Source organism: Taudactylus pleione, unplaced genomic scaffold, assembly GCF_031769625.1.
Source record: "Taudactylus pleione unplaced genomic scaffold, aTauple2 ptg000262l, whole genome shotgun sequence".
Lineage (NCBI taxonomy): Eukaryota > Metazoa > Chordata > Amphibia > Anura > Myobatrachidae > Taudactylus > Taudactylus pleione.
In genome coordinates this window covers 959,506-987,293 of record NW_028284664.1, presented here as the reverse complement: position 1 = coordinate 987,293, position 27,788 = coordinate 959,506, and the positions used below count along the sequence as shown (strand labels likewise).

Below are 27,788 nucleotides of genomic sequence, written 5' to 3'. Positions count from 1 at the left end.
TTGTGTGGCAGACCCTGGCGCTGAAATGATTGGTTTGTTAAAGTGTGCATGTCCTGTTTATACAACATAAGGGTGGGTGGGAGGGCCCAAGGACAATTCCATCTTGCACCTCTTTTTTTTCTTTGCATTATGTACAGTTTGGGGCCTAGTTTTTCAAACTGCCATCCTGTCTGCCACTGCAGTTTCACGCCTAGATGGGTCACGTGTTTGTGCCGCCCACTCGTGTCGCTTAGCATAGTCATCCAGCTACCTCGGTGCAACCTTTTGGACATAAAAACACTATTGTGAGGTGTGAGGTGTTCAGAATAGACTGGAAATGAGTGGAAATTAAGGTTATTGAGGTTAATAATAGCATAGGAGCAGAAAAACCTACAAATTCTGTGATTTTAGCTGTTTTTATGCTTTTTTTCAAAGAAATACAGATCCAAAACACAAAACCCAGAACCCAAAACACGGAAGGGTGGTTTTGGCAAAACCAATCCAGATCCAAAACACGAAGAAAGATCCAGATCCAAAACCAAAACACAAAACACGAAAAGTGGCCGGTGCACACCCCTAGTTAAAACTCATTGTATTGATATATGGCTTGGTTCTAAATGTGTGGTATTCAGTGTAATAGTAATTGCTGCTCCTGCTTTTTAAAGCTATTCCTGTTTTAATACTGATATTTTGATTCATTAAATGAGTTCTATTATTAGAAAGTTGCATTATTGTTTTACCTGTGTTTCAGCGCTGTGGTTTATTTTTTCTGTTTCAGTCTCTTTTTCGAGATTTATTTAGGAGGTTTTACACTCCTCACAGCTGCGATAGTTAATTATTCATTTCTAGCGTCTTGTTTGAGGGTTTTTTGTTCTTGCTATTTTATTAGGTTTACCTGACACACGACCAATTTCAGTTTACTTTTGTTAATATTATATACATACTTGCCTACTGTCCCGGAACGGTTGGGAGGTTCTACACAATCACGTGGCTTCCTAGCCGCCTGGAAAAGTGGACAAGTCTCCTGGCTGGCTTTAAGTTGCAAGCCTGGCAATGTTTGATGGAGTTCAGGGGCGGGATGCAGCAAAGCATATAGGGCCTCATTCAGAGGCGGTCGGAGGATGCAAGCGGTCGCTCAGAAACTGGGCGGCCACTTGCATCCTGACCAGCCGCCTCTGTTGCGGTCGTTAGGCTGTGGGACCACCGGGGCTTACGACGAGACCCTAGGGTAGGGTCTCCCTTGTCGTAAGCCCCGGAGAGCTTCTGGCTCTGTCTGAGCCGGAAGCTCTCCACTGACATCACTAGTGATGTCAGTGGGGCCGCCCCCAAATGGTAGGCGTTCCCATGGGAACGCCTCCATTTGGGCTGCCACCCCCCCGGCCCGCCTTCCAAATGGGGCGAGCTGTCAATCAACATCGACAGCTCGCCCCCTTTGGATCGAGACCCGCTACGACCGGCGCTGTCGGTGCGCATGCTCTGTGGGAGGCCATCGACCCGGTCCGAGTGAATCGGCGCTAACGACCGGGTCTGAATGACCCCCATATTGTGGTCAAACCTCAGGAAATGCCATTATGCTTGCGATGAGTGGCGGGATCCATCGCCTTCAAAATGCCTGCGTCATGCTTCCCGCCCCAGGTGTTCTAACTTTATTATCTCCACTACTGACCTACAAATAAATTAGGCTTGGGTCTAAAGCTGGGTACACACTATACAATGTGTGACCCAGCTGACACTGCAATGCGATGTAACGGTACATTGCGCATGCTGTACACACTGCACGATCCTGTGTAAGAGGCCACAATGTGTCATTATATGCACTGCGTCGTTCATTGCATTGTCTCGTGCTGTGTCAAAAAGTAGATGGGATGATTCGATGAAAGACCATTGTTCACGACGGATCGGGCGTACACACTTTGCAATATGAATGATATATAATTCTGATCCGCGTCGGAGTGGTATATCGTACAATATATATTGTGCAGTGTGTACCCAGCTTAAGGGTGGCAAATGTTGTGAGGTGGCACTTTTAACTTCTTAAGAAATTAATTTTGGCGGCTGAAACATGGATCAGGCAAAGAGACAGTGACAACCTACCACTCAATCTGTGGCTTTTTGCTTTTCAGGTTTGTCCAAATAGTTTTTAAGCAAGACCTACAAGGAGTGCACTAAATATTCCTCTTAGGCGTTATTTATTTACAATTAATTCTATAGCGCCCACATATTACGCAGTGCTTTACAGAGAATATTTCAGCCACTCGCCCACAGTATTTAGTTAATTAATGGCAGCAGCCAATTAACATACCAGTATGTTTTTTAAGTGTGAGAGGAAACGGGAGCTCTTGGAGTATACATGTAGCAAATATACAAACAGATCCACTATGATTGGGAGCTGAACTGTGAGGCAGTAATACTGACCACTATGCCAACTGTGCCATCCTATTCAGTCTGGACATTCTGCTGTCATATATCTAGACCAAACAACACCTTGGATTTATGTAATCTTCTGTCTTTTCAATTTAGAGAGGAGGATGAGATTAATAAAATTACAATTTTAGGTGTAAAATGCCTTTAAAAGGTTCAACAAGGGCAGTATCCCTTACAGTTAGAAATTAATTATATTTAACAGTATTTGATGAAGGACTGTTAACAGTAGCTATAATCTCCTGGAATTAGTCTGGGGGTCGAGCTCTCAGTTTTGGGGAAACTCACTTCCCGCACAGTTCGAGAGGCCTCCACTCAAGAATCCTTCAAAAATAAACTCAAGACTCACCTATTCACCCAAGCATTTCACTAATGTTCCTTGCTTAATCTTATTTTGTATTTTGTACTGTAAAGGCAAATGTAAAGCACTTTGAGTCCTTTAGGAGAAAAGTGCTATATAAATAAAATTATTATTATTATTATTATTATTAGCTTCCATAGTCAGGTTTTTAAGAATTAAAATTCTAAAAACATTGTCTTTACCACCAAAAATGTGAACTGCTCTTTTGTTTTGTGTTTTTTTTTTTCCATTTTAGAAAAGTCACGATCCGCTCTCAATTGAAAACAACAATGCCTCTACCTAAATTTAGATACCAATAATAAATCCATAGCACTCAAATACATTGTAATGCCATTTAGACATTAATGTGATTTTGTCAAATGTAGGAGCTTGAAAGACTGAATGAGAATGAGATATAATTTTCATCCTTTACCAGTGTAATATTACTAGGGTGACAATTGAGCGCTCATGTAGCTGTTAATGATGAAAAGATACATTTACATTACAGGCCATGAATGCGCTATTAGAGAGAATCAAATAAAGCCATTAGATCTTCTTCAAAAAGATAATGCCTGCATTTCAAAGAAACGAAGCTCAATCTAATGGCGCAGTTGTCCATTTTGAGCGTGTGGAAGCTAGGGCGATCTTCGGATTTTGTGTCATAATTTTATATGCTGACACTTTAGCCCTCCTGGCTCTTTGAAATATACAGTACTGCATCTTCCTCTACAATTCCATGGTTGGCAATATTCAGATTTGGAGAGTCCTGTGGGAAATCTGGTATGTGCAGAGCTTTGATTGGAACAAAGAGGTTAGATGATACATGCTATCAAGCAGCCCGATTCATTACAAAATTCATAATTAGAGCAGGAAGAAAAGGAAGATTCTTCCCATAGTCATTGAAGTCTTCTCCTACAGTTTAATGAGACGAATATGCTCAAAGGCTGTATACAATGCCAGTGCCAAACTGGGTGTTGTGCCAAAATCCAATACCTTTATTGTCATGTCACCTCCTACCCAGGCACGTCCGTGTATGATTTCTGACACTCCGGGCTTAAAATAAAGCATTCCCCCTCTTATGTTTATAAAGGAAAATAACTGTATATTTTTCCATTTAAGTGAATAAAGGGGCTGATTCAGATAATCGGGAATCTTCGCGTGCGCAGGACCCATTCTGCGAGTGTCATACACCTCCTGCTGCATTTGCATAATTGCAAGGACGGAATTACAAAGTTGCCTGCGTGCAGCTTTGTAATTCTGCCCAATGCTGAATCAGCCCCAAAGTGCCCCATGGTCTTTTTATTTTTTTTTGTCTGCTTGCAGGGGTGGATTGAGATGGAAAACCAGCTCAGGAAATTTCTGTCAGCAGCCCTAATGGAGGCGGGGTCTGTGGAGGGGGCGGGATACTGCTTTCTCATAGGGCCTGATTTTGGAGTCGGAGGCCTTTCTTGTGTCTTTTGCTGCAGTTGCACCTGCAAATTTATGCTAATGATACTACAATGCTCTGCCCTGTTGTACATCTGTGATCCCACTTTCAGAGTCTACAGACGCTGCAATCTTAGTGAATAAGTACGTAATGATTAAGTAAACCTCACAATATTCCCATTTGTAATAGTTCAGTATAGAAAAAACGGGATGTAGCCACCACATAATGGTGATGTCAAATCCTTGTCACAATGAGGTCAAGTCAAGCACCTTTGAAGCACAAAGCCACCCCCAAATGCCTTTCCGCTCAAGAAAACATCCTTGCACTTCACCTATGCATCACACTACCCTACAAAGCTGAAATCATCTGGAGGTATGCCCAAGCCTGCATTATAATATCTTCTAAATTATTCAAATATGTTTCAATATACAGCACCAAACATTATTTACTTGCTGATATACTCATCCTGTCTTTTGCACACCTGCTTATATTGTATTGTTATTTTGTGATGCAGACTATTTATAATCTGAATTGCCTTGCATAATATGTCACAAATATTCCAAAGTAATAATTGCCAAGGATGCCAGAGATTGACTCTGGGCAAGTTTAAAGAAAAGTCATAGAAAATATTACAAAAGAGAGTGATAACAGGACTATATGTCTGCGGCTTTGAAAATGCTGTCAAAGAGAATAGTCAGATGGCTGTTGTATAATACCTCTCGATTATGCTCGATAGGAGAGGAGGTGTGCTTGCTACGCCAAGTTTTTTCTTTCATCTTGGCATAAGCATTGTAATCTAAAAGAGAAAAAAAAAGTATGCAGCACATTTTTTCAGATTTATTACTCTCATAACCGACAGTATTTTGCATTTGTTGGCAATTTTGGAAAAAAGACAGCATTATAATCATTTGGAATTCAAGGTGGCTTGTTTAATAATGCTCATGGCATTTTACTTTTTTTTTCAACAGCTGGATGGGAACAGCAAAGCTTTAGAGGTTATACAGCTCTGGGCAATAAAAAAATAAAAAACGATAGTAGAAAATTCTGATTGGTTATATGGCCCGAAGTTCAACCTCAGCGTGAACAGTCACTGACTATTTAGGAGAAATCACAGAAAACGTTCCTGTCACACACAAAGCATGACTATAAGCTTCAATAAACCTACAAATTCCGTATGTGTTACTGGCAATAATAATTAGATTCACAGCATGGATAGGCAGACATCTTTATAGTAACAAAACTAGAGGGGAAATGATTTAATGTTAGAGAAAATCACCAAACCATCATTTATTGTGTCTTATCCTTCCTCAGCAACGCATTTCGCCTTTGAGTGAGCAATACGTTTGTATTCTGTGGTGCACGTCCCGAGAGCATACCAAAAACAAAAGATATTTTGTTGTTTGTCCCTCTGCTGTTTAGAGAAGAGTTAGGAGAACTGCCAAATTCATACAGCTGTCTTCCAGCAGATATAAAGACAGTGCAGCTGTATATGAATATATATATATATATATATATATATTCAAAAAGGGAAGCTGCAAAAATAAACACAATAGTGCTACATGAAATTGGCGAAGGTATTTAGCTGCATTTACTATGATTTTAAAAAATGCAAAGGAGATTGTTTGCAAATGGATAAACTGCAGGTCCTCAGTGCAAACACAATTTTGGACTCACTGTTGTACCTTGGGTAGCAGATGGGCAAAGTGAAAATCTTTTGATGTAATGGGAAGAGGTCTTAGGGACTCTTTCACTGAGACCACTGGAATTGAGACCACTGCAATGCTGCCACAGCATCTTGTCGAATAACTAGTCCTGCATAGCCCAGGGCAAAGTTGACTGCTTTTCAGTATTTTCAGATTGGGACTAGTAGCGCCTGGGAGGGAGGGGGATACTGTGTTTTTGTGGATGCACCATTATAGCACAAGTCTTATACTATCTAGCCCTGGGACTAGTATATTTTTATAACAAGGGGCTGTTTTATTACAGGTGGCGGTCACCATAATACTACATTCTGTAGCGCCGGACAATCATTACAGATATGACAAACGTGAATACATAAACAATAATAAGATGAACAAGAATGAATGAGGCGTCATAGTAACATCAGCTACAAACAGAGAATGTACCGAGAGGAGAATCTGTTCAAGCATGTAATCAAACAGCATAGTACACACACAGAATTCAGCAAAAGGCGTGACAGAGAACATACAAGGTAAATGGACAGTGGACAAACATGAGATATGAAGGCGTGTAGACATTGCTCATGAGAGCTTGTAGTCTAGAGGAAGGGTAGAAGAGAGAAAATAGGAGCATATTGGGCACTAGCTAAATGTGGTGGAAGACAGTAGAGGAAGTGGACATGAGGGTAGGGTTACCATCTTTTCATTTTCAGATTACCGGTGATGGGCGTGAAAATGGGCATGGCCAACACTGCAGTAGTATCATTACAACCATTTTATTTCTCAGATTTTAGGCCCTCACATCATATGTTCCTTTATGTGCCATCGGCTCCACATGCATTTTATATGCCTCAGAGCTCCCTTATGCCCCTCTATATGCCTCAGAGCTCACTCATGCCCCTCTATATGCCTCAGAGTCCCTTCAAGTTCCTTTATGTGCTGGACAAGTGGCAACCCTATAGATTATCTATACTCTGCACGACAACACTGCACTACGTCCTTGACCACTCCACATCCCGCAATTCATCCCTGATCTCTCTGTACACTATAGAATATCCCTGAACCCTTCATGTTTTGCACTACTGTACATTCCCACACTACATCGCTGCACTACCACGCTGACACTTCTGTACCCTGCCATACATCATTGACCTCCTCCTATACCCTGCCGTATACTTCACTCCAGCACTGATGGCTCTATAGCCTGCAATACATCACTGACCTTCTACACCCTGCAATACATTACAGATTTGCTATGCTGACAGTGTCTGCAATGATGCCAGCCCAACCTATCTGGAAACAAAAGCCCTCTGGACAGATCTTCTGTTTTCCAGACTGCCTGGAGGAATCCTAGACAAGTGGCAACCCTACTGTACATGAGGGTCTGGGAGTGGGCAGTGTAAGCATGCCTGCAAGGTGGGGTCTTGTCACAAAAGTGATACATGTAGTGGCGGATTATACCTAAGGGCTGCAGGGTTGCACCCCCCCCCAATAAAATCCGCCACCCCAGTGAAAGCCTAGCAGTGGCAGTGACCTCCCATTGGAAGCACTTTCTGCTTATCATCTGATAGATAGACTGTCCCAGGGCAGGTGTGTTCTCTCCCTGATTCAATGCCTTTGATAAAGCTGTCTGGGTCAGAGAAACGCATCAGCCTGAGAGCTGAGAGGTCTCCCCACACTGGAGTTTATACCGGATTTCACCTTTTGATTACTACAACAAATACACTGATACAGGATTCTCATGCTGAAACCACTTAAACCACATTGTGCCACCTGGGATTGTGGGATAACAGAGACTGCATAGATCGTAGGTGTATTTTCCCTGAACCCGTTTCATGCATTGTGCCATTGGAGAATAAGGACTAAAGGGACTGCACAGGCTGCAGGATATTAATAACCCACCTTGGACATATCTCATATTCCATCTGCACATGAAAGAGTGGTACCGGTAATTATGCATGGAACTTTGGCCCTCATTCAGAGCCGTACGCTCTGAGCAGAGCGCACGCTCTGAATGAGGGCCGTCCTCCATAACTATGGAGCGTCCCCCTGGACGCTCGTATAGCTGTGGGTCACCACCCACAGCCTATACGAGCGTGCAGGTTGATGGCCGCGATGGTCGTGACCATCGCAACCATCGAAACTGCGAGCCGGAGCTTGCGGTTGAGGTTTCAACCGCAAGGCCCGGAGTGATTTTGGCTCTATCAGAGCCAAAATCACTCCCACTGACATCACTAGTGATGTCAGTGGGCCGGCTTCTGACGGTAGGCGTTCCCTTGGGAACACCCCTGTCAGGGAGGCACGCCCCCGGCACGCCCACCAAAGGGGGCGTGCTGTCAACCAACATCGACAGCACACCCCCTTTGATCAGACACAACGAGCGAAGGACTTTCCTTCGCTCGTCGCGTCTGGCACATGCACACGACGGAGCTCCCTCCGTCGTGCGCATGCTCAGTGCAGACCATCGACCCACTTGCGAGCGGACAGCCGCTTGCGAGTGGGTCTGAATCAGGGCCTTTATTCCAATAACATTATCGCATATATATTATATATATATATATATATATATATATATATATATATAAAACGGTTGAAACCAGATTGTGGGAGTTGTACCTCTGAGAAAGAAAAACACGTTATACCCTATATCTACATGTATACATGCTAATTAGCAGTTCTATATCATTGGTATTTTCCATGCTGTAGATACTATTTTTATTGTTGTTTATTTTATTTTATTAAATTGTGTATTTATTAAGATATCCACATGACTCTCCAAATTTGTGCATATATATGGTGTACATACCAATTATATAAATACACAGATTATCACACATGCGGCGGTTCTCCCTATTCTTTTGTTTGTGTACGGTATATTCCCAGAGAGACTACTCTAGTATACGGCAGCAATTTCAGAGTGTGATTTTACATTATTATTATTATTATTACTAATTTTTATAATCATTTTATTGTAATTATATATTTGCTTGAGACACATCTGGAGCGATTCTAAACAGCGCCTTACATACGTGTACTGGTGTTCTCTCCCCGAGGCTGTCAGCCTGGACTAACAATGGGGAGCCACTCCCCTGCTATAACGGCAGCCCTATCTGGCTTCTAGGGACTGCAGCTGATGCAGTCCATAGAAGCCTGCTTGTTGATTTGTGCGCGTGTACGGGGTCACAATCCCGAGCGTGCCCAAATTTCAGACAGATAGACCCCCCGTGAAATGGAGGTAGGAGCTGGATACATTTAATAAAAATGTATCTGTTTTGTGACAAAACTCCTGACTTTATTTATACTATCTATAATTATTTATTATTTATTACCCGTTATTTATATAGTGCACACATATTCCGCACCGCTTTACAGATAGAATATTTGGCCATTCACATCAGTCCCTGCCCCAGTGGAGCTTACACTCTATATTCCCTACCACATACGCACACACACACATGTGTTAATTTTTGTTGGGACCCAATTAACCTACCAGTATATTTTTGGAGTGTGGGAGGAAACCGGAGTACCCGGAGGAAACCCACGCAAGCACAGGGAGAATGTACAAATTCCACACAGTTAGGACCATGGTGGGAATTGAACCCATGACCTCATTGCTGTGAGGCAGTACCGCTAACCATTACACCGTCTGTGCTGCCATAATTAAGTATAATCCAGTAATATTTTAGAAGAAAGACTGAGGGGCCTTAATTATCAGGGTCCGGACGGATAATTAACATTCTAACTTTCCACGGAATCCGGAGCAATTCATCATTGCTCCGGCCCGGTGACAGCTGATACGAAATCAGCTTTCTCCCCGCGATCAGCTTCACTGATCCTTTTCGGAGTGCGCATGTGTGACCTACAGGTGGAAGGAGGCAGACAGTGGTGGATAGTGGAGGAGGGATCCACAAAAGGAATGTAAGTAGGAGATATCTGTGATATCTCCTGCATTACCTTCTTGATGAATGGCCCGATAACTTAATTTTTACAATTGCAGGTTAAAATGTTCATTTTCACCTGCTTTTGTAAAAATTAAGTGATGATGAATAGGCCCCTGAAAGATTATGCAAATGAGAAGAGTGGTACTAAGGAAGTAGAATTGGACTTTGATGTGACATTTATAGAGCACTTTGTAAAGATTCCTCTAGTCCCTATAAAGGTTTGCAAAGGCTGCTCCTGAATGCCGATATACATGCGGGTACATTTACTATGCAGTGTTTTTTCATAGCCACCACATCTTCAATAGTTTCAGCCACTGGATTTAAAGGGACAAAAATAGTACATACATATATACCAGAATTGTCGAAGACATGGCGGCTTTGAAAAGTGCTGTAAACTAAATTCACCCTCTGGAGCCGGGAGGACCACTTAGACGCATTTGCAAAATCAAGGAATGCTTTGTAAATTCCATCCAGTATAAACATCATCAGCCTTGTACAGACTCCAATAGTCTAGTGCAGTGTTTCTCAGACACAGGCTTCATAGAACCCTAAGAGCTATTTCACACACTCCGGTTCTGGCCGGCCATGCAAGAAACAAGCGGCAGCTGGCCGGGGTTTTTCTGGCACTCTGTGCCTTTCACAAGTAGCGGCTTTGAGCCGCTTTTAGTTATTTATTTATTTTATCCTATTGGGCATACGCAGCATCAGCTGCTGCACGAGCCCGGCCGGCAGAAGCCAGTGTGTGTGAAAGGAAACATTGTTTCCTTCACACTACTGGCGTGCAGGGACGACACGGCCACGGCACGGCACCGTCCTGCATAGTAGTTTTTTCCGGCTATAACACGGCAACCGTGCCGTGTGAAAGGACCCGCTGAATTCCTGCATGTAGTAGATTTTACACCAGGCTGAAAACCGGAGTGTGTGAAATAGCTCTAACAGTGAATGTTTCAAGGTATCCTCAGGAATAATTAGTGCCACCTGTTAATCTATTGTGTTAGTTAATTAACACACCTATGTTTCAGCAAGATGATCTGGAAAATATGCACTGTTCCATGAGGACCAGGTTTGAGAAACATTGGTCTAGTGCTGTGCTGCTCTCTCCAACTACAGCTGGCCTTTTAAAACACACACACCCTGATTGAGAGGTGGACACGGTGTAGATGTCGGATACCAGACTGCGCATGCGTCCCAATGGTAATCACCGGGAACCGCAGAATAGATTTAGAGAGAGGCGATTTCAGTGGCCGTGTCTGGGGGGTAACAGGGAAATGGCAAGCCAGATTTGGATCTTGCCGCAGTTGCACTGATTCCAGCGACCATGTTCAGACGGATGTTCTGCACCTGGTGCCACCAATGTGACGCAGATGGTGTGTCTTATTGCACACAGCGGAGGATTAGTGTCACAGCCAGCAGTCTTCTATGTATGAATCCCATTGGCTACAGCATTAGCATAATGACGCAGTGACGGCTGCAATAACATACACCTCTGAATCAGGCCCACAGTGGGGCTCATGTAGTGTTGGGTGTATGACATAAAATACGCATTCTCCTACTGTGCATATGCACCAATAATCTGTATGCATATGCAGGAACTTAGAGAGTGGGGTCGGGCTTGGGTACTGTAGCGATTGTGGCCTAATCATGGAGGTGTGGTCACACACCCCTACAAAAACAGTATGCTGTGCACTTAGCCACGGTCAGAAGTTAAAACCAGACAGGAAGGGGGGGGGGGTCAGTGCGATCGCTCCCCCCCCTCTACAGCAGCCTCCCTGAATCCACCGCAGCCCAGCACACCGCATTATGTGCTGGGCTGCGGAGAGAGGCTGTTGCCTCTGACAGGTAATAAGGGGGGCGGACCTGGACCCTCCATCAAGCCCAGGTAATTGGAACCCACTCCCCCTCTTGGCACCCTGTTCATATGCCTATATGACTCTTTACACTTGGAAAGGTAGGACAGAGGGAGGAAGAAGTGAGCAAGCGTAAGCCAAGTGCAGTAACAGCACATTAATGTAGAGGCAACTGAAGCAGACCTACAGGGGTATTCAATTAGGCTGCGAACAGTCATTTTCGCCTATTTCAATTATCCCCGTATTCAATTTCAAAGACTTTTCGCAGGTTCGAAAAGTCTTTGAAAAAAAACGGGGATAAGTTTTCACCGAAAAAAAGTGCAGAATTGGGGTTTAGGTGTGCAGGCTTTAAAAAATTAGCCTGCACCCCTGCTAATGTCATTTAAAGATGAACTGTGTCAAAAAAAATAAAAATAAAAATTCGGGACACCCCAAAAAATTAACTTAAATTTTGGGGTTTAAAAAAAAAAAAGTGTTTGAAAAAATTATTAAATTAGCGGAATAGCCTCAGGGGGGGTCCCCATGTATGCGGCAGGTGTTTTCTAGAATGCAGGTGCTAGCGGCAGGTGCATTTTTTGCAGAATTTTGAAAAAACATTTTAGGGACTTAAAAAAATGCTTACCCCCATTTTCATGTACCCCAAATTTGATGGGACCACTTTTAAAAACGAAAAAAAAAACCTAAGTGCTCTTCTGCATCACTTCTTCAATGTCGGGAAAAGAAAACACCTGCTGCATCTATTTAAAAAGGGGGTACCCATAGTGATCCCCGAGGTCTGGACATCTTTAGGGGAGGGTCCTACAATTATTTCCCGAAAATTCCTGTTTTTTTCGCCGATCCCTATTCGCCGGGTCCCGCTTTCGCTGATTTTAAATTGAATACGGGGATAAAGCGTGCACGCGCTCGACACTTTATCCCAGGAAAAGCTCCGATTGTGGATCGAAAAGTCCAGCACGGACATTTCGCTCCCATATTGAATACCCCTGCTAGACGCATACGCACTTCTCAAGCGGTTTATCTCTTGCGGGTGCTGGAGGACAACTGTACGCAATAATGATGATGACAATGGGCAGCACCAGCCAGCTGCTTCCTAATGGCTTATTGCATCTTGATGCCATCTTGGCCCCTTACTTTATACATTAGTGTGGCTGCTACAGTATATTGTATACATTTTCTGACATCTACTCACAGTGCTTAATTGCCATTTCCATTTGGACTGTCAGTAGAAGATTCACATTTTTAACAGATATTTATATTTCATTATACTTTATATAATAAATGCGTTTTCCACATGTATTAGTCGTACTGTCCAGACATTGTGTATATGAATTGTCATCAAATTGTTTACAAATAGGCTAATGTAACAACACAATGAAGCCACATCTCTAATCTATCCCTACGTTTGATACTTCTGACGTAAGCTTGGCATATACTGTATGCTTCTGATGCTGGCTTCATCTTGTACAATAAGGATATGCTTTGTGTGCTTGCATTCTGGGCACAAACATATCCAACCATTGTTGTTATTTATACCTGTGCTCTGTGAAGTTCCCTTTCACATGAATGATATGTTAAGAAAGGAGTTATAGTAATAACTCAGGAGCATGTCTGAATTAAGGAGGTGCAGTACACAAAAGTGCAGCCCTCGAACACTGGAGCCTTTGGGGTGTCCCTTCGGCTCAGAAAAACATCAGTCAAAAGGCAAATGTGTCTTTGTGATTCCATTTCATTAACTTAATTTGATTTCTATGGTGCCATATGCAGAGCGGAACTGATGGTCTAGTGCATTGTGTACAGTATTTGCCCATGTAGCATGCCACATTTTGCCTAAAAAGTTGACTTTCAATTATCGACAGAAACAAAACTAATCGATCTTCAGGAATGGAACTAGCTGTAGGCCCCGATGGCCTGTGCAGAGAAGCGGCAGAAGTAGAAAGGTATGCTTTTTTATTGCATAGAGTGTAAGTTTAAATTATTTTTACTATCAGCAAAGTACTAAAAGTACTAAATGAAAAAATAAATAAAAAGCAGGCCACACCTCTATCTAGAGAAATGAGCTACGGCACACCAGCAAAGGAAAGTCATTCTTGCTGAAACAATTATTGAAACTTGTAGTATGATAAGGAAGAAAAAAGACTTCAACAATGCATCTTCATAGCTCTATAATACATTGTAAATGTAAAACAATAGAACACATGAACTGACAAGAGAGATCTCCAGAGGTCTAATGTACTGTGGGGTCTACTTACTAAGCCTTGGAGAGAGATAAAGTTGATTGAGATAAAGGACCTCATTCAGAGTCGGTCGCGAACGCCGATGCTCTGTCGCTCCGGAGCTCGTTACCAAAGGGGCGGCTGTCGATGTTGATCGACAGATAGCCCCCTTTGGTAGGCGGGTCGGGGGGGTGGTTTCCAAAACGGAGGCGTTCCTTTCCGAACGCCTACCATTTTGTGGGCGTCCGCACTGACATCATCAGTGATGTCAGTGGGGAGCTTCCTGCTCCATCAGAGCAGAAAGCTCCCTGGGGCCCACGAGTTCCCAGACCCAACCTTAAGGTTTCGTCGTAAGCCCCGATGGTCGCGATGGTGATCACCATCGCGACCATCAACCTGGTCGGTCGTTAAGCTGTGGGTGGTAACCCACAGCATTAACGATTGACAAGGAGGCGGCCGTTCAGGATGCAAGCGGCCGCCCTGATTCAGTTCGACCGCTTGCAACTAACGACCGCCTCTGAATGAGGTCCAGAGTACCAACCAATCAGCTCCTAACTGTCATTTTCCAAACACAGCCTGTAAAGTGACAGTTAGGAGCTGATTGGTTGGTAATTTATCTCCATCCACTTTATCTCTCCCCAAGGCCTAGTAAACAGATCCTATATCGCTACTACTTATTGCCTCCTCTTATTATGTAGTGCCTAAGGCAGGGGCCTCTCCTACAGTAGCCTTATATCTCATAGAAATGACTTATCAGTCCATCAGATGAAAGAAATCATGACTGTTACTGACTGCATAAGAGCAATTAAACTTTCCTTAGAACAGTATCACATGTACATGACAATAGTATCACACCTCCAAAGCAGTGACATTGAAATAAGTTAGATCTTAGTAAAGAGTAACAACACTCTACATGCTTAAAAGTGGTTAGAAGGGCATCAAACTTATAAAAAATATTAATGACTGTTATTAAATACACAGTATTATCCAATCAAATCAACTGAAAGAATAAATTAGAATGCAGTCAAGAATTGTAGGACTATAAACTTGTCCAATTACCTTAGGTCTATCTGCTGTTCCGGTGATTTCCAAACTGTTTGCTATGGAGGGGGGATTTATCCAACCTTCTAAAAAGGCAGTGGCGTAACTACAGCCCCCGCAGACCCCGCGGTGGCTTGGGGGCGCAGAGGCTTGGGGGCTGCAGATTCCATGTGGACTAGCTGTCCGCATAAAATCTGCTGAAAACGGGCCCTCCAAATATGGCCGCCTCAAAGGTGGACACATACACTAGAGATCCTACTGGACCTCTAGCGTCTTTTACGCTTAAGGACCCAGGGGCTCCCCGCTGTACTGTACCGGCAAACTGTACACTGCTCCGCTTCCTTGCGACGCTGTCGTCAGCGTCGCCTCCCTCCCGTCAGTTTCGTCAGCTCCGCCTCCCTGCTGTCACTGTGTGTGTGTGTGCACGGTCGGAGAGGGGAACGTTGAGGACGGCAGCTCAAGTGTGTGCAGATGAGGACGCCGCGTGGGATCCATCCTCAGAAGCCGGCTCAAAGTTTAAGCTGCCACTGTATTCTGCCTTCATGCCCTAGCACTGGGGACCCGATTCACTATCCCAGCGCTGAAGATGTGTGTGTGTGTTCCTGCTGGGTGCTGAGCCGCCGCGGAGAACCCACTGCCTGCCTTGAGAAGGGGAGGAGAAGCAGCCGACCTCAGGCAGCGCTGATCAAAGGAGTGCCCTGCTTGGTGCCGTGCCGCCCACGGAGAGCGTTGTGGATGGGAAGGAGGAGATGCAGCCGGTCTCAGTCAGCAAAAGGGGACTGAGAGGTACTGTAACTGGGGCAAAGTAGTGTGAGCACTGTGAGGTGCAGGGAGTAGGATAGGGAAGCAGGTAGTGTGAGGCACAGGGGTTTGGGGGGAAGCAAGTAATGTGAGGTGCAGGGGGTGTGGAATAATGTGTAAGGGGCATTACTATAAGGAGGAAAAATACCGTAAACTGTCTAGGGTGGGTGGGGGCACATTTTTTACTTTTGCACTAGGAGCCAAATTGCGTATAAACGTCCCTGTAATTATTTTACCAAAATCCCATGTGGGGGAGGAATGGGGGAGGAATAAGGGGGGGGGCGTCTGAAACTTTTTTGGCAGGGGGGAGCAAAATTTATAGTTACGCCACTGTAAAAAGGAACAGCGGAGGTGTTCCCCAGAGCAACCAATCATTTTTTAGCTGTCATTTTATAGTGTGTACTAGGTAACTGACAGCTAGAATCTGATTGGTTGCAATGTACAATGCCTCCACTTTTCTTCTTTAGAAGGTTTGATACATCTCCCCCATGAGTTAGACTTGGGAGTGCTCTATCTTCCCACCATCAGCCACATGTCTCAATATCAGTGCTCCCTACTGATGTAGAGGAGGGAGACTATAGGAGAGCTGCCAATCAAATAATGTATACATTGAGCCTCAAATATGCATGCGGCTCCTGGCTATAAAGAGAGTGCCATGTAAAACAAATGTGTGTGTGTGTGTGTATATATATATATATATATATATATATATATATATATACAGGTTGAGTCTCCCATATCCAAAAAGCTTGGGACCAGGGGTATTTTGGATATCGGAATATTCCGTATTTTGGAATATTTGCATATCATAATGAAATATCTTAGGAATGGGACCCCAATATACACACACAATGCATGTATGTGTTATATAAACCTTATACACACAGCCTGCAGGTAATTTTATACAATATTTTCAATAATTTTGTGGCTCAAGCAAAGTTTGTGTACATACATGAAATTCATTTATGTGTCATATACACACAGCCTGATGGTAATTTTATACAATATGTTTAATAATTTGTGCCTTAGACAAAGTTTGTGTACATTGAACCATCAAAAATCAAAGGCTTCATTATCTCAGTCATGCCAAAATTATTCCATATTTCGGAATATTCCGTACTTCGGAATATTTGGATATGGGAGACTCAACCTGTATATATATATATATATATATATATATATATATATATATATATTATTTTAAGTGGAGATCTTCTCCTTTAGTGGAGCATTTATTTTACTAAGTATGAACCCCAAATACATCAAATAGGTGTGTGGCTCACCTTCGCAACCCTCTCAGCAGCCAAGCCAAGAACCGTTGACTAAGTTGAAATCATGCTCTATTTTCCTTCTGCTTTATAATGAGCAGTGCCTCCATAAAGTGGCGTAAGTTCATCTCAGGTGCCCGGAGGCAAGTTTTAATTTGGTGCCCCCCCAAAAAGGAAAATAAATATAGTGCATATCTATCTATCTATCTATCTATCTATCTATCTATGAGCCATATTCAATTTCAGCCGAGCCGCGATACTTTTTCGCGGCCCGGACTTTTCCCCTACTTCGCCTGTTTGGCAGGCGGAAAAGTATCGCGCACGTGCACGCTTTACCCTGTATTCAATTTGAAAGTAGGCGAAAACGGCACCTGGCGAAACTGAAACAGGCGGAAAGTGCTGTCAGATTTGGGGAAATCAGCCTGACACCCCCCAAAAGATGCTCTGATATGGGGGTTCACTATGGCTTGCTGAAGGTATTTGGTGTTTTTAAACGGGCTGAATAGCTGCTAAATAGCGTTTTTCTAAACGTGATCCAGAATAGTATTCAGGAGCATTTTTTCCAGAAAATAACTATTCCCATCAAATTTGGGGTACTTGAAAATGGGGGTCAGCATATTTAAAAGTTGCTAAAGTGAAGTTGAAAAAATCGTGAAAAATCCATCTGTCGCAAGCACCTGCAATCAAAAAAACACTTGGGGCATACTTCGCTAGTTCGCTAGTTTTTAACTTTGTTCCCCAACTTTTTTTTTTTCGCGTCCTTTTTCAAAGTCATTTTTTGGGGTGTCCTTAAGTATTTTTTTCAATTGTTTTGACACAGTTTACCTTAGGGGGGACTGTCTGAAGGCTGCATGGAGTTCCCACAACGTTGCACCCCAAAACCCCAATTCTGCACTTTTTTCCGCCTGCTACCATAGGTGAAACTTTTTCGCCTTGTACACCGCATTTGAATGTGGGGTAAAACCAAAACAGGCGAAAATCACGTCATCGGCGAAAAAATATCGTGGATCCGGACTTTTCGCCTCAAATTGAATACGGGCCTATGCCGGGAAGAGGTGTCATGTATTGGGCAGCCGTGACGGTACACTCCAGGAACATAGTTACAGCCCTAAGTGGGGTGAATATATTGTGGGCAATGGAGGAGGTGCCCCTTCATTGCTGGCTCCCGGCGGCAGGCGCCTCCATCGTCTCCCATAGTTCTGCCACTGCCTCCATAGTTATCAATAGATGGGCTCTGTTGTATATGCGGACAGATCTTAATCCTCCAGTGTCAAGACCTGTAGTGTGGCTTCAGGTAAGAGTGGTGCGTACACATGGGGGACCTCCTTATATATGTAAAATGTTTTGCTGGGGCTTATTTTATCTAAACTTTATCTATACATTAATTAAGAAAGAACCTTAATGGAGCCTCCTCAACTTTAATAATACAAAAAAACAATAATAAACACAGATAGATCAATAAATATATAACTAATGTAATCAAAGAATGAACATTCAAAGACAATAACGTCAATAGACAAAAATAAAGATTATGAAGATGTCAATTACTCACCATGGCAGGTTCCATCTACCTCCTCATAGCCAACGCTGCAGACACAACGTCCTAGAGGTACAAGCCAGTCACCATCCGCTCCACAATACAACTTAGGGGTGTCTCTTTCCTCTGCATACTTTATGCAGGACCCTCGCACTTCAACAAGTGAAGACGAATCAACTCTTGGAATAGTGTCAGGAAACATTGCCAAGTTGCGCACCATATATGGGCATTTTTTGTAGTAGACTCGTACGGAGACTAATGCAATGCAGGCCCCAATATCTTGAAAAGCGAGATAGAAACCTTTCTTTGTAATGGGACCCACCTCTCGAACCTCTGTGTTGAGTTTTAGGATGCGATCACCTAAATCCATTTGTGTGAAGCTCTCATCAGCGGCGATAGTATCGATCTTACTGTACTGAGTTGGCTTGAACTTTACAGCATGGGCGTCCTCGGATTCCATGTAGTGGAGGTTAAAGGTCTCCTTGCAGGTCCCCACAACCCAAGGAATGCTGTTACAGTCCCTGAGGGTGAATTTCATCTCCACAAACACTTTTTGTGCTGCGTCCCGAGATATCCAGTTCGTCCGGAGCCAGTTGTTTTGATTTGCTTCCATTACGTTACATACCTGGTATGTATGTATAGGCCGATTGTATTCATCCATTTCTGTGATGGCGTCCCACTGCAAAAATACACACAATGTAATATGAATAAAAAGTACATCATAGTATGTATCATTATGACTATTATTATGAATAGGGGCCTGATTCTGAGTTGGATGCATCGCCGATGTTGGATGCAGTTGAGCAATTTTATTCTGCTATGCATGCACCTAAATTGGACTGCGCATGCGTCCAAAGTCTCTGCGCAAAGACTTGCAATTGCGATTAAGACATACGGACTCAGAATTGTCTAGAAAATGTATGGGGTGTTCCTGGGCAGTGACTAGTGTGGTGACTATGCGGACGGAGGTAGATGGTATGTCTTATGCTGATTACACACTAAACGATGTGTACCCAGCATGATGTCGTTAGCGGCTGGACCCGGGGGCAGTGCTGGCATTAACAAGTGCATACACACTTGCCGATGCTGGCAGCAACGGAACGACGGCGGGGGCATGCTGCATTCGGCAGGTCCGAAGGGCGATGTCGCTGGGAGCCCGCATCAAGAGTGAACAGCGGGTACACACTGGCAGATGTGTACGATACCCACTGAAGTGTTTGTGAACTCAGATGCACAATCGCTCACACTAGAGGCCATACTCTGAAGGACAATCGGCACTTAGCATGGGGCTGGTGCAAGTTTCGATGGTGCGACCGATGGTTACGTCCAAAGATACACCAAGTATGATTCCAGCATCTGAAGATGCTCCAAGTGGGCGTCTCAGTCCTTGCACATTCAGACACATGGCTGTGCAGCAGGGAAGGGCTTGTAGCGGTATTTGGATGAAGTCGCAAATGACACAGAAAAGTACGCTGATGGGTCTGACTCAGAATCAGGACCTACAGTGTGTGTTGGCAGTATAGATAGCCGCAATAACAAACACCATTGCCCGATATGAAAGGTTGGTGTGGCCAATGCCCAGCCTGTTCATATGTAAGGAGACACCTGGTGCAATTAATTATGATCGGTGCAATAAAGGACACGCCAGGTGTCTTCTCTTTACAGCGCTGGTTATGTCATGACGTCATGAGAAGCATATGCCCTGGAAAGTATTTATTGTGGGTGGTGTTGTACAAGTGCTGGAGATAATGTGGGGGAATGGACAGGCAGTTGTGCCTAAATGACCAATCATGGCACTGCCTGACAAAACACAGACTTTTCGTAGGAAAGAAAAATACATTGATTAGGAGTTGATGCCTAAACACAGATACACACCAATAAACTAAAGTCAACTGAAGATAGAAAACCCCTTTAAGTGCAAATAGAAATAATTTACTGTTAACAAAACTGAAAAGCCGTTGATATCTTTAAACAGAGTCAGCGCACATAAAAACGCCAAACAACAACAATGTATCTGTAAGGTTACGCATCCTTTCAGTGAAAGCATGCACTTTAGTAATTAATCCTGTTTTTTGTTGTCTGTTGAGAATGCATATTGCAAATTATCCCTGAATAATAAGCCCACTGACGGCTGGTCTATTATTTATCAGAATTAAGCCAAAATGTCAACTTGCCTCTATGCAAGAAAATTCGCACAAGTTTAACAGCTTTTCAATGTGCCTGTAATTGGTCCAACACACAAATGTCTTCGGAAGATTTAACCAAGCAACGCTACCATTGAGAACACTGACGCAACAGTTACACATTAATTACCTGCTGGAGTAGGGCATAAAAAGGATAAACCTACTTATTTCCTGGGATTTTGCTATAGTGATATGAGTAATAGACGGCACTTAGGAAACTGCAGCTTCCTGACAACAAATTGCTGAGAAATAAAGAAGATAACAGCGAAACAGCCACACTTAATATTTTCTGAATCTATAGAAATATGGCTGCCCGCATTACCCAAGTACTTATCTCACGTAGCTGAGGAAAATGTCACCACTGCTCTGAAAGTTGTTTTAGCTGTGTAGACACACCAATTATAGTGACCTTAGCAGTAAGGGACACTGATTCAGCAATGGTTTAAGAGCCATCTGGGCACATTTATCAGATTATTGTCTCAATGGAGCAACTTCAGTGGAGATGCAAAGGACCATTATACCGAAACTGATCTTAAGAACCATCAAGACATCCAGCTGTCAGTTAACTTATTGTATGTGGAATTGAGCCAACAGAATCATTACTGGCTCTCAGAAGCTCTGTAAGATCTGGCTTAATATTCAACAGCACTGCGCAAAGAAATATGTATTGCATGTTCATTTTGGCTGCATAGAAATTGGTATTTGTAGTACATTATTTATCGCGTTCTGTAATGAAACAGGTAATTGTTATATGGAAATACTTACCCACATCTCACCGCGTTTTACAATGAGCTCTCCCAGAAATTAATGCAATGCTGGGTACGCACTACACGATGTGTGGATGCAGCATCGGGGCGACGCGATGGAGCAATTTATCGCACCGTCCGTATACACTGAATAATGCAGTGGACGACAGCATGATGTGTCATTCCATGCTGCATTTAGCAGCATGGAGTCATTCATTGCACGTCCCATCTACAGTGCAGCAAAGCAGATGGTACGATGCAATGAACAACCCGAGGGCACGCGCGATTGGGGGTACACACTCTGCGATCCGCGCAATACAGTATATCGTTCCGATCCGTGTCAGAATGATATATCGGGCAATGGATCGCATGGTGTGTACCCAGCTTAAATTTCCAATTGTGTTGATGTGCTGGATACACTGAAATGGAACAAGAAACTTTCAAAGCGTGCGCTGCGTCTCCAACGCAAGTTACACGCATGGAAACACAATATGTACTGTCTCATTCTGTAATCATATTTTCACCTTTATTTACATTTGCTTAAAAGGCACTGGAAATATAACTTAAAGGCAGAATTTTAATGTCAGTGTGTACATGCTTGTACACACTTGGCAATACAGCACTCGTTCTGTCGACAAGCAAAATATATCGCGAGTGCATTGACAAGTGTGTACACCCGATATGTCTGTGAATAACGTTGTTCACAGACATATCAGGTCGGCCCTGTAGCACAGCCGATGCCAATATATCTTAGAGATATATCGGTACATTCAGCTGTTTTAAGGGCAACCCGCCGACCGCCCGTACACTGGGACCACCGACACTGACATCTCAACTGGGCGGGCACATTTAAATGCTAGCCCAGTTGTTATGTCAGCCCAGATATATTGAGTAAGTGTGTACTGTATATCTTAGCTTACTAATCTGCCACTGTGATGGCAGTTCAATCATCTAAATGTGTGGGCCTGATTCAGCAACGTTAGCAGATGCAACTGTATACGCAGATAGGCCAATTGTTCACTAGTTTGCATGCGTAAAAACTGCACTGCACTGCGATCACACTGCGATTACGGATGCACAGAGGAAGCCATCGCAGAGTGAGTGACAGACTGTGAGCGTCTGGGGGTGGTAACGGGGTAGTGGGCATCTGTCCATTTGAACTGTTTCATGGGCGTGCATAAATTTGCCACTGCGATTGCATACGCCCCTTGAGTACTCACTGTGTGCGACGAGACTTGCAGTTTCTGCAGCTGGTCAGAACTGGTGTAAATTATGCGTGAGGGGTCGATGTGCATTGATGGTACCGATGTATATGCCGGAGTGCGATGTAGTGCGGATGTGAGAAAGCAGCATTGGGCGTCTCTATGCCCGCTGCGATGTGACAAGCATTATCATACATTCGCAGCTGCGTTCTGTACGGATTCGCAGCTGTATACGCAATATCGATCCTTGCTGAATCAGGCCCTGTATTCTCATTAATACTACATTTAGAGAAATATTGATAACATTTTTTATTATTCCTATTTCTCCTTGTCAGCAGGGCCCTCTTACCTGGCTGTTTGTTAATACACTGTCTTGTGTTATTTTTGTGTTCCCAATTGGAAAACACAATGTAAAATGCTAGCTCTATATAAATAAATGTAAATATTAATAATGTTAAAATAATAATAATAATAATAATGTTTAAGTTTACAAATTTTCAACTGAAGTCACAAAACTCACAACCAGAGTGTTAATGCCATGATTTTCTGTCTTGGATGGAAACGTGTTATGGAAAAAGTTGTGAAAAGTACTGAAAATAGATTATTTTGTTTAAAAGCATTTGTTAATATTTAGGGGCCTATTCATCATCCGATATGGGCCCATTACACATGCAGAAACACTAGGGGGTCCGGGCTGCCTCTTTACTGCCAGACCTGCGGCTGCGTGCGTGAACTCAGGTCACACATTCTCCCTGCATACAAAAAAAATTGCAACCCTTGCATATCAACAGGTGAATGAACTCTTTATATTTGTTCCTAATTCTAGTACTGCACATGCAGTAGTGATAGTAGGGTGGTATGAGCCGGCACGGCATAACATTAAGAAATTGGTAGCCGTTATGCCGTACCTGCCCTGCCACCTTACTGCGCCATTAGCTGCGCCATCAAGCGAGTCACAGCACTCAGTGGCGAGATAGACCCCGGCGCCCGGGCCAGCTCATAAGTGACCAGGGCAAATCAACAGCTCCCGGAGCGCTGGGCCAGCCCCCAGAGTGCAGAGAAACCGGGGGTATCGAGTGGACATGCCCCGGGATGCATGACTATGCCCCTCATGATGTGTGACCATGCCCCAGGATGCGTGACCATGCTCTTCATGATGCGTGACCATGCTCCTCATGATGCGTGACCATGCTCTTCATGATGCGTGACAATGCCTCAGGATGTGTGACCATGCCCCTCATGATGCGTGATCATGCCTCAGGATGCGTGACCATGCCCCTCATGATGAATGACCATGCCCCAGGTTGCATGACCATGCTCCTCATGATGCGTGACAATGCCCCAGGATGCGTGATCATGCCCTTCATGATGCGTGACAATGCCCTGGGATGCGTGACCATGCCCCTCATGACACGTGACCATGCCCCAGGATGCATGACCATGCCCCTCATGATGCGTGACCATGCTCCTCATGATGTGTGACCATGCCCCAGGATGCGTGACCATGCTCCTCATGATGTGTGACCATGCCCCAGGATACGTGACCATGTTCCTCATGATGTGTGACAATTCCCCAGGATGCGTGACCATGCTCCTCATGATATGTGACAATGCCCCAGGATGCGTGACCATGCTACTCATGATTGTGACCATATCCCAGGATGCGTGACCATGCTCCTCATGATTCATGACAATGCCCCAGGTTGCGTGACCATGCTCCTCGTGATGCGTGACAATGCCCCAGGATGCGTGATCATGCCCTTCATGATGCGTGACAATGCCCTGGGATGCGTGACCATGCCCCTAAATGACATGTGACCATGTCCCAGGACGCGTGACCATGCTCCTCATGGTTGTGACCATGCCCCTCATGATGTGTGACCATGCCCCAGGATGCGTGACAATGCCCCTCATGATGTGTGACCACGCCCTTTTTTTGCATGCGCACACAGAAGTACCTGTAAAAAATTATCTACTTTCACCCCTGAGTACATGATGCCATACTTGCCTACATTTTGGACCTCCAATAAGGGAAATCATGGATGGAAATTCAAGAGGCCAGTGTCGTGTGAGGGTGCAATTCTCTCAGTAATGCTGTGATTTGTGTCATCACGGTCCTACCCCACCCTTTTTGGGAAGATCGACGGAATCCAGGATGTGGCCACCTTTCTCAGGAGTCTGGGAGAGCCCTCCGAAATTTGGGAGCCCAACAGACATTGCACTATAGTAGCCGAGGCCCTATATGAGCAGCATAAATACTGATCTCAGCAGTTGAGAGTACAGTATATGATATAGTATTCTTATTACAATTTGTTTTTATTAACACTAGATTAGCCCTTTCTCTGGCTAATCCACAGAAATTATTTTCTATTCAAAGAAAGCTATTTTTTTTTTACATTTTTATATATTTTTATCATATATGTAATGTATTTATTTATTTTAAATTAAAACTGGATGTCATTTAACACTTCCTGTGATGCATGGTGGGGTTTGCTGGCGATATGGCAGGATTCCTCTTACCAGTGCCAGCATGTATCACTGGGGAGATGAGTATCACTAAGCTGTATAGTAGCTGTCTGCTGTTTGTAGATGAACAGAATAGCCGGCACTAGTCACAATATTTATTCACTGTCCAAAGTAGTCAGCCACCTCCCAGTCAGTCTTTGTAAATGTGGCCCTGATGGCCAATAGAAATAAATGAGACATTAAATAATGACATGAAAGGTGGCTCAAAGATTAATACCGCTCAGTAAATCCGGCCTCTCTTGACTCATTCTAGTAATTAGAATGAACGGGGCTTTCAAGGCACATGCAATGGAAAAGACTGGCAGCATAATCCCAAGGTTCATTGCAGGTATAGAATTACAAGTCCCAGAATGCTGGACAGGCATGCAAGTACTTGTAGTGCCACATCAGCTCTAGGTCTATATGAACATATACACTTTCTCTGCCAAAGGATCAGCCTCATCTTCGGTACAATGTATTATACTACCTACAGCAATCCTCACTTGTAGTTTACAGTAAATACTCATTGTCACCATCTCTGCTATGCATGAAAAAACAATGCGTATTTGACAAATGTGTTTTGTGAAAGGATTGGGTGAGGCCTCGGAAGAGTGACCAATGAGTATTGGAGCAAGACATTAAAAGTATTAGTTATTGGAAATTGGTGAGTGAAAATAAGTACAAGTTATGAAAAAATTAAGTACAAATATATATATCTATATATATACAAAGTTATGGTCACTTGGGCCAAAAGAGGGCTGATGCCTTTTTGGACTGTCTTGACAATGACCCTCAGGGGTCGCAACGTCGACTTATGATACACCTGTTGAATCAATAAAGCCTTCATTTTACTTATACTGGTGAGTGCCCTCTTTTGGCCCAAGTGACCATAACTATTTCTATTATTGGTACAGGGACTGCCTGTTACCTTAGTGGAGCACCCCTTTGCTGAATTTTGTTGGTACGTGAGTGCGGACTATTGGGACTATATATATATAATATATATATATATATATATATATATATATATCTCTCAGGTGCCCTCCCAGATGGCCAAAACATCAGCATACAAATATATAGATGAATGGTGGCACTCCATGCTTCAATATAGAAACTGCAGGTAAATGTAGTTTACCAACGTTTCAATGCGAATGGCATTTTCATCAGGGTGTCTAAGCTTTTGTTCCAACAGTACACAAAAACATCTATCCTGGCATATAAGAAACCAGTGTCAAGCGCCTAAAGCCATGACATGATGGCTTGCTGAACTCCAATGTTGGTTGCGAATCTCCCTTCAACCAGGTGCTTCTTTAAAGGTCCATAGAGATGGAAATCACTCGGTGCCAGGTCAAGGGTGTAGTGAGAATGGTCCAGTACCTCCCAATGGTAGCGTCATAACTAACGTGTGCGGTTGGCTGAGTGTGGCTCGGTGTTATTGTGCAGCAATATGACGCCTGTTTGCAGCAACCCAGTTAGTTTTCAATTACTTGTCCTCCGCAACCGGCTCAGCGTGTCACAATAGCTGACATCATTCACAGTATATCCCTTGATGAGGAAATCAACAAGAAGCACGCCCTTGTGGTCCCAAAACACGGTCGCCATGACCTTTTTTGCTAATGGAGTTGTTTTGAATTTCTTTGAAGGTGGAGATGATGAGTGTTTCCATGTCATGGATGCTTACTTCGTCTCCAGTGTCACACGATGCACCCGCATTTCATCGCCTGTAACAATAAACTGCAGGAACTGCACTCCCTCCTAATGGTACTGCGTCAAGTGTACGAGAAACAATGCCATCCTATTGGATTTGTGAACTTCTGTGAGTTGCTTCGGGACCCAGCATGAACACTTTTTCCTGTACCCCAGTTGCTCATGAACGATGTGCACAGTACCCACTGAGATGTTCTGTTCGTCAGCAATATCAAGAACTTGAATGCGTCTGTCCTCCTGAATCAGACCTTCAATGCGCCACAAATTGTCATCTATGGTGGACATTATCACCGTATACCTTGACAAGTTGGCGATGAATTTAAGCTGCTTGATGTGCCGGATAGATGCATAAATCTGATCACACTACGCACCTCAATGATTGGCCATGTTTCTTCCAGCCCCACCATCTTACAACTGATGTTGGGACAGTATGACTGATATGAGGCACAGTCTATTGTCCGTGAGGGGAAGCAGTGGTCTACCTGCTCTGGCCTGGCGAGAAATTAGAATGAAACAGAGAACAATACACACACCAGAGGTCTTGTTACCTTACTTATTGAACCACCCGTGTGTGTGTGTATACAGGGAGGTCTATAAGTGTGGAAACACCCTTATAAAAAGGAAATGAGTATGGAAATATTAATCCAGTTATATGGGTTTGTCACCAGTATGGCGGCCATCTTGAAATCGACCATCTTGGATTCAACTCTAATTTTTTAATTGGGAAGGTAGTCATGTGATATTTGAAACAGATGTAGAATTTCCTAAGAAAAACAATGATGTTCTTCGTTTTAACGCCGTCCAAGAAATAAATTAACAGATATGCCCCAGAGTAGCTAACTGGACCAGAGAAGAGGGATGCCCACAGAGATATGTAGAAATTGACTATTACAAGTAACATGCCACAAGCAATTCTTTAGGTTCTAATGTTACCTTCTGCCTCTGCTCATTC

The 27,788-nt window shown here is 43.6% G+C and overlaps 1 protein-coding gene across 2 annotated transcripts in view; it reads right to left on the bottom strand.

Moving 5' to 3' along the window:
• Window positions 1–27,788, bottom strand: part of EPHA6 (EPH receptor A6) — an 888,766-nt gene that overhangs the window by 678,690 nt on the left and 182,288 nt on the right. For both annotated transcript variants that reach the window (XM_088481055.1, XM_088481056.1), the window contains exon 3: window positions 18,509–19,172. In XM_088481055.1, the coding sequence (XP_088337181.1) occupies window positions 18,509–19,172 (664 nt within the window). The remainder of the gene's footprint in view (window positions 1–18,508; window positions 19,173–27,788) is intronic.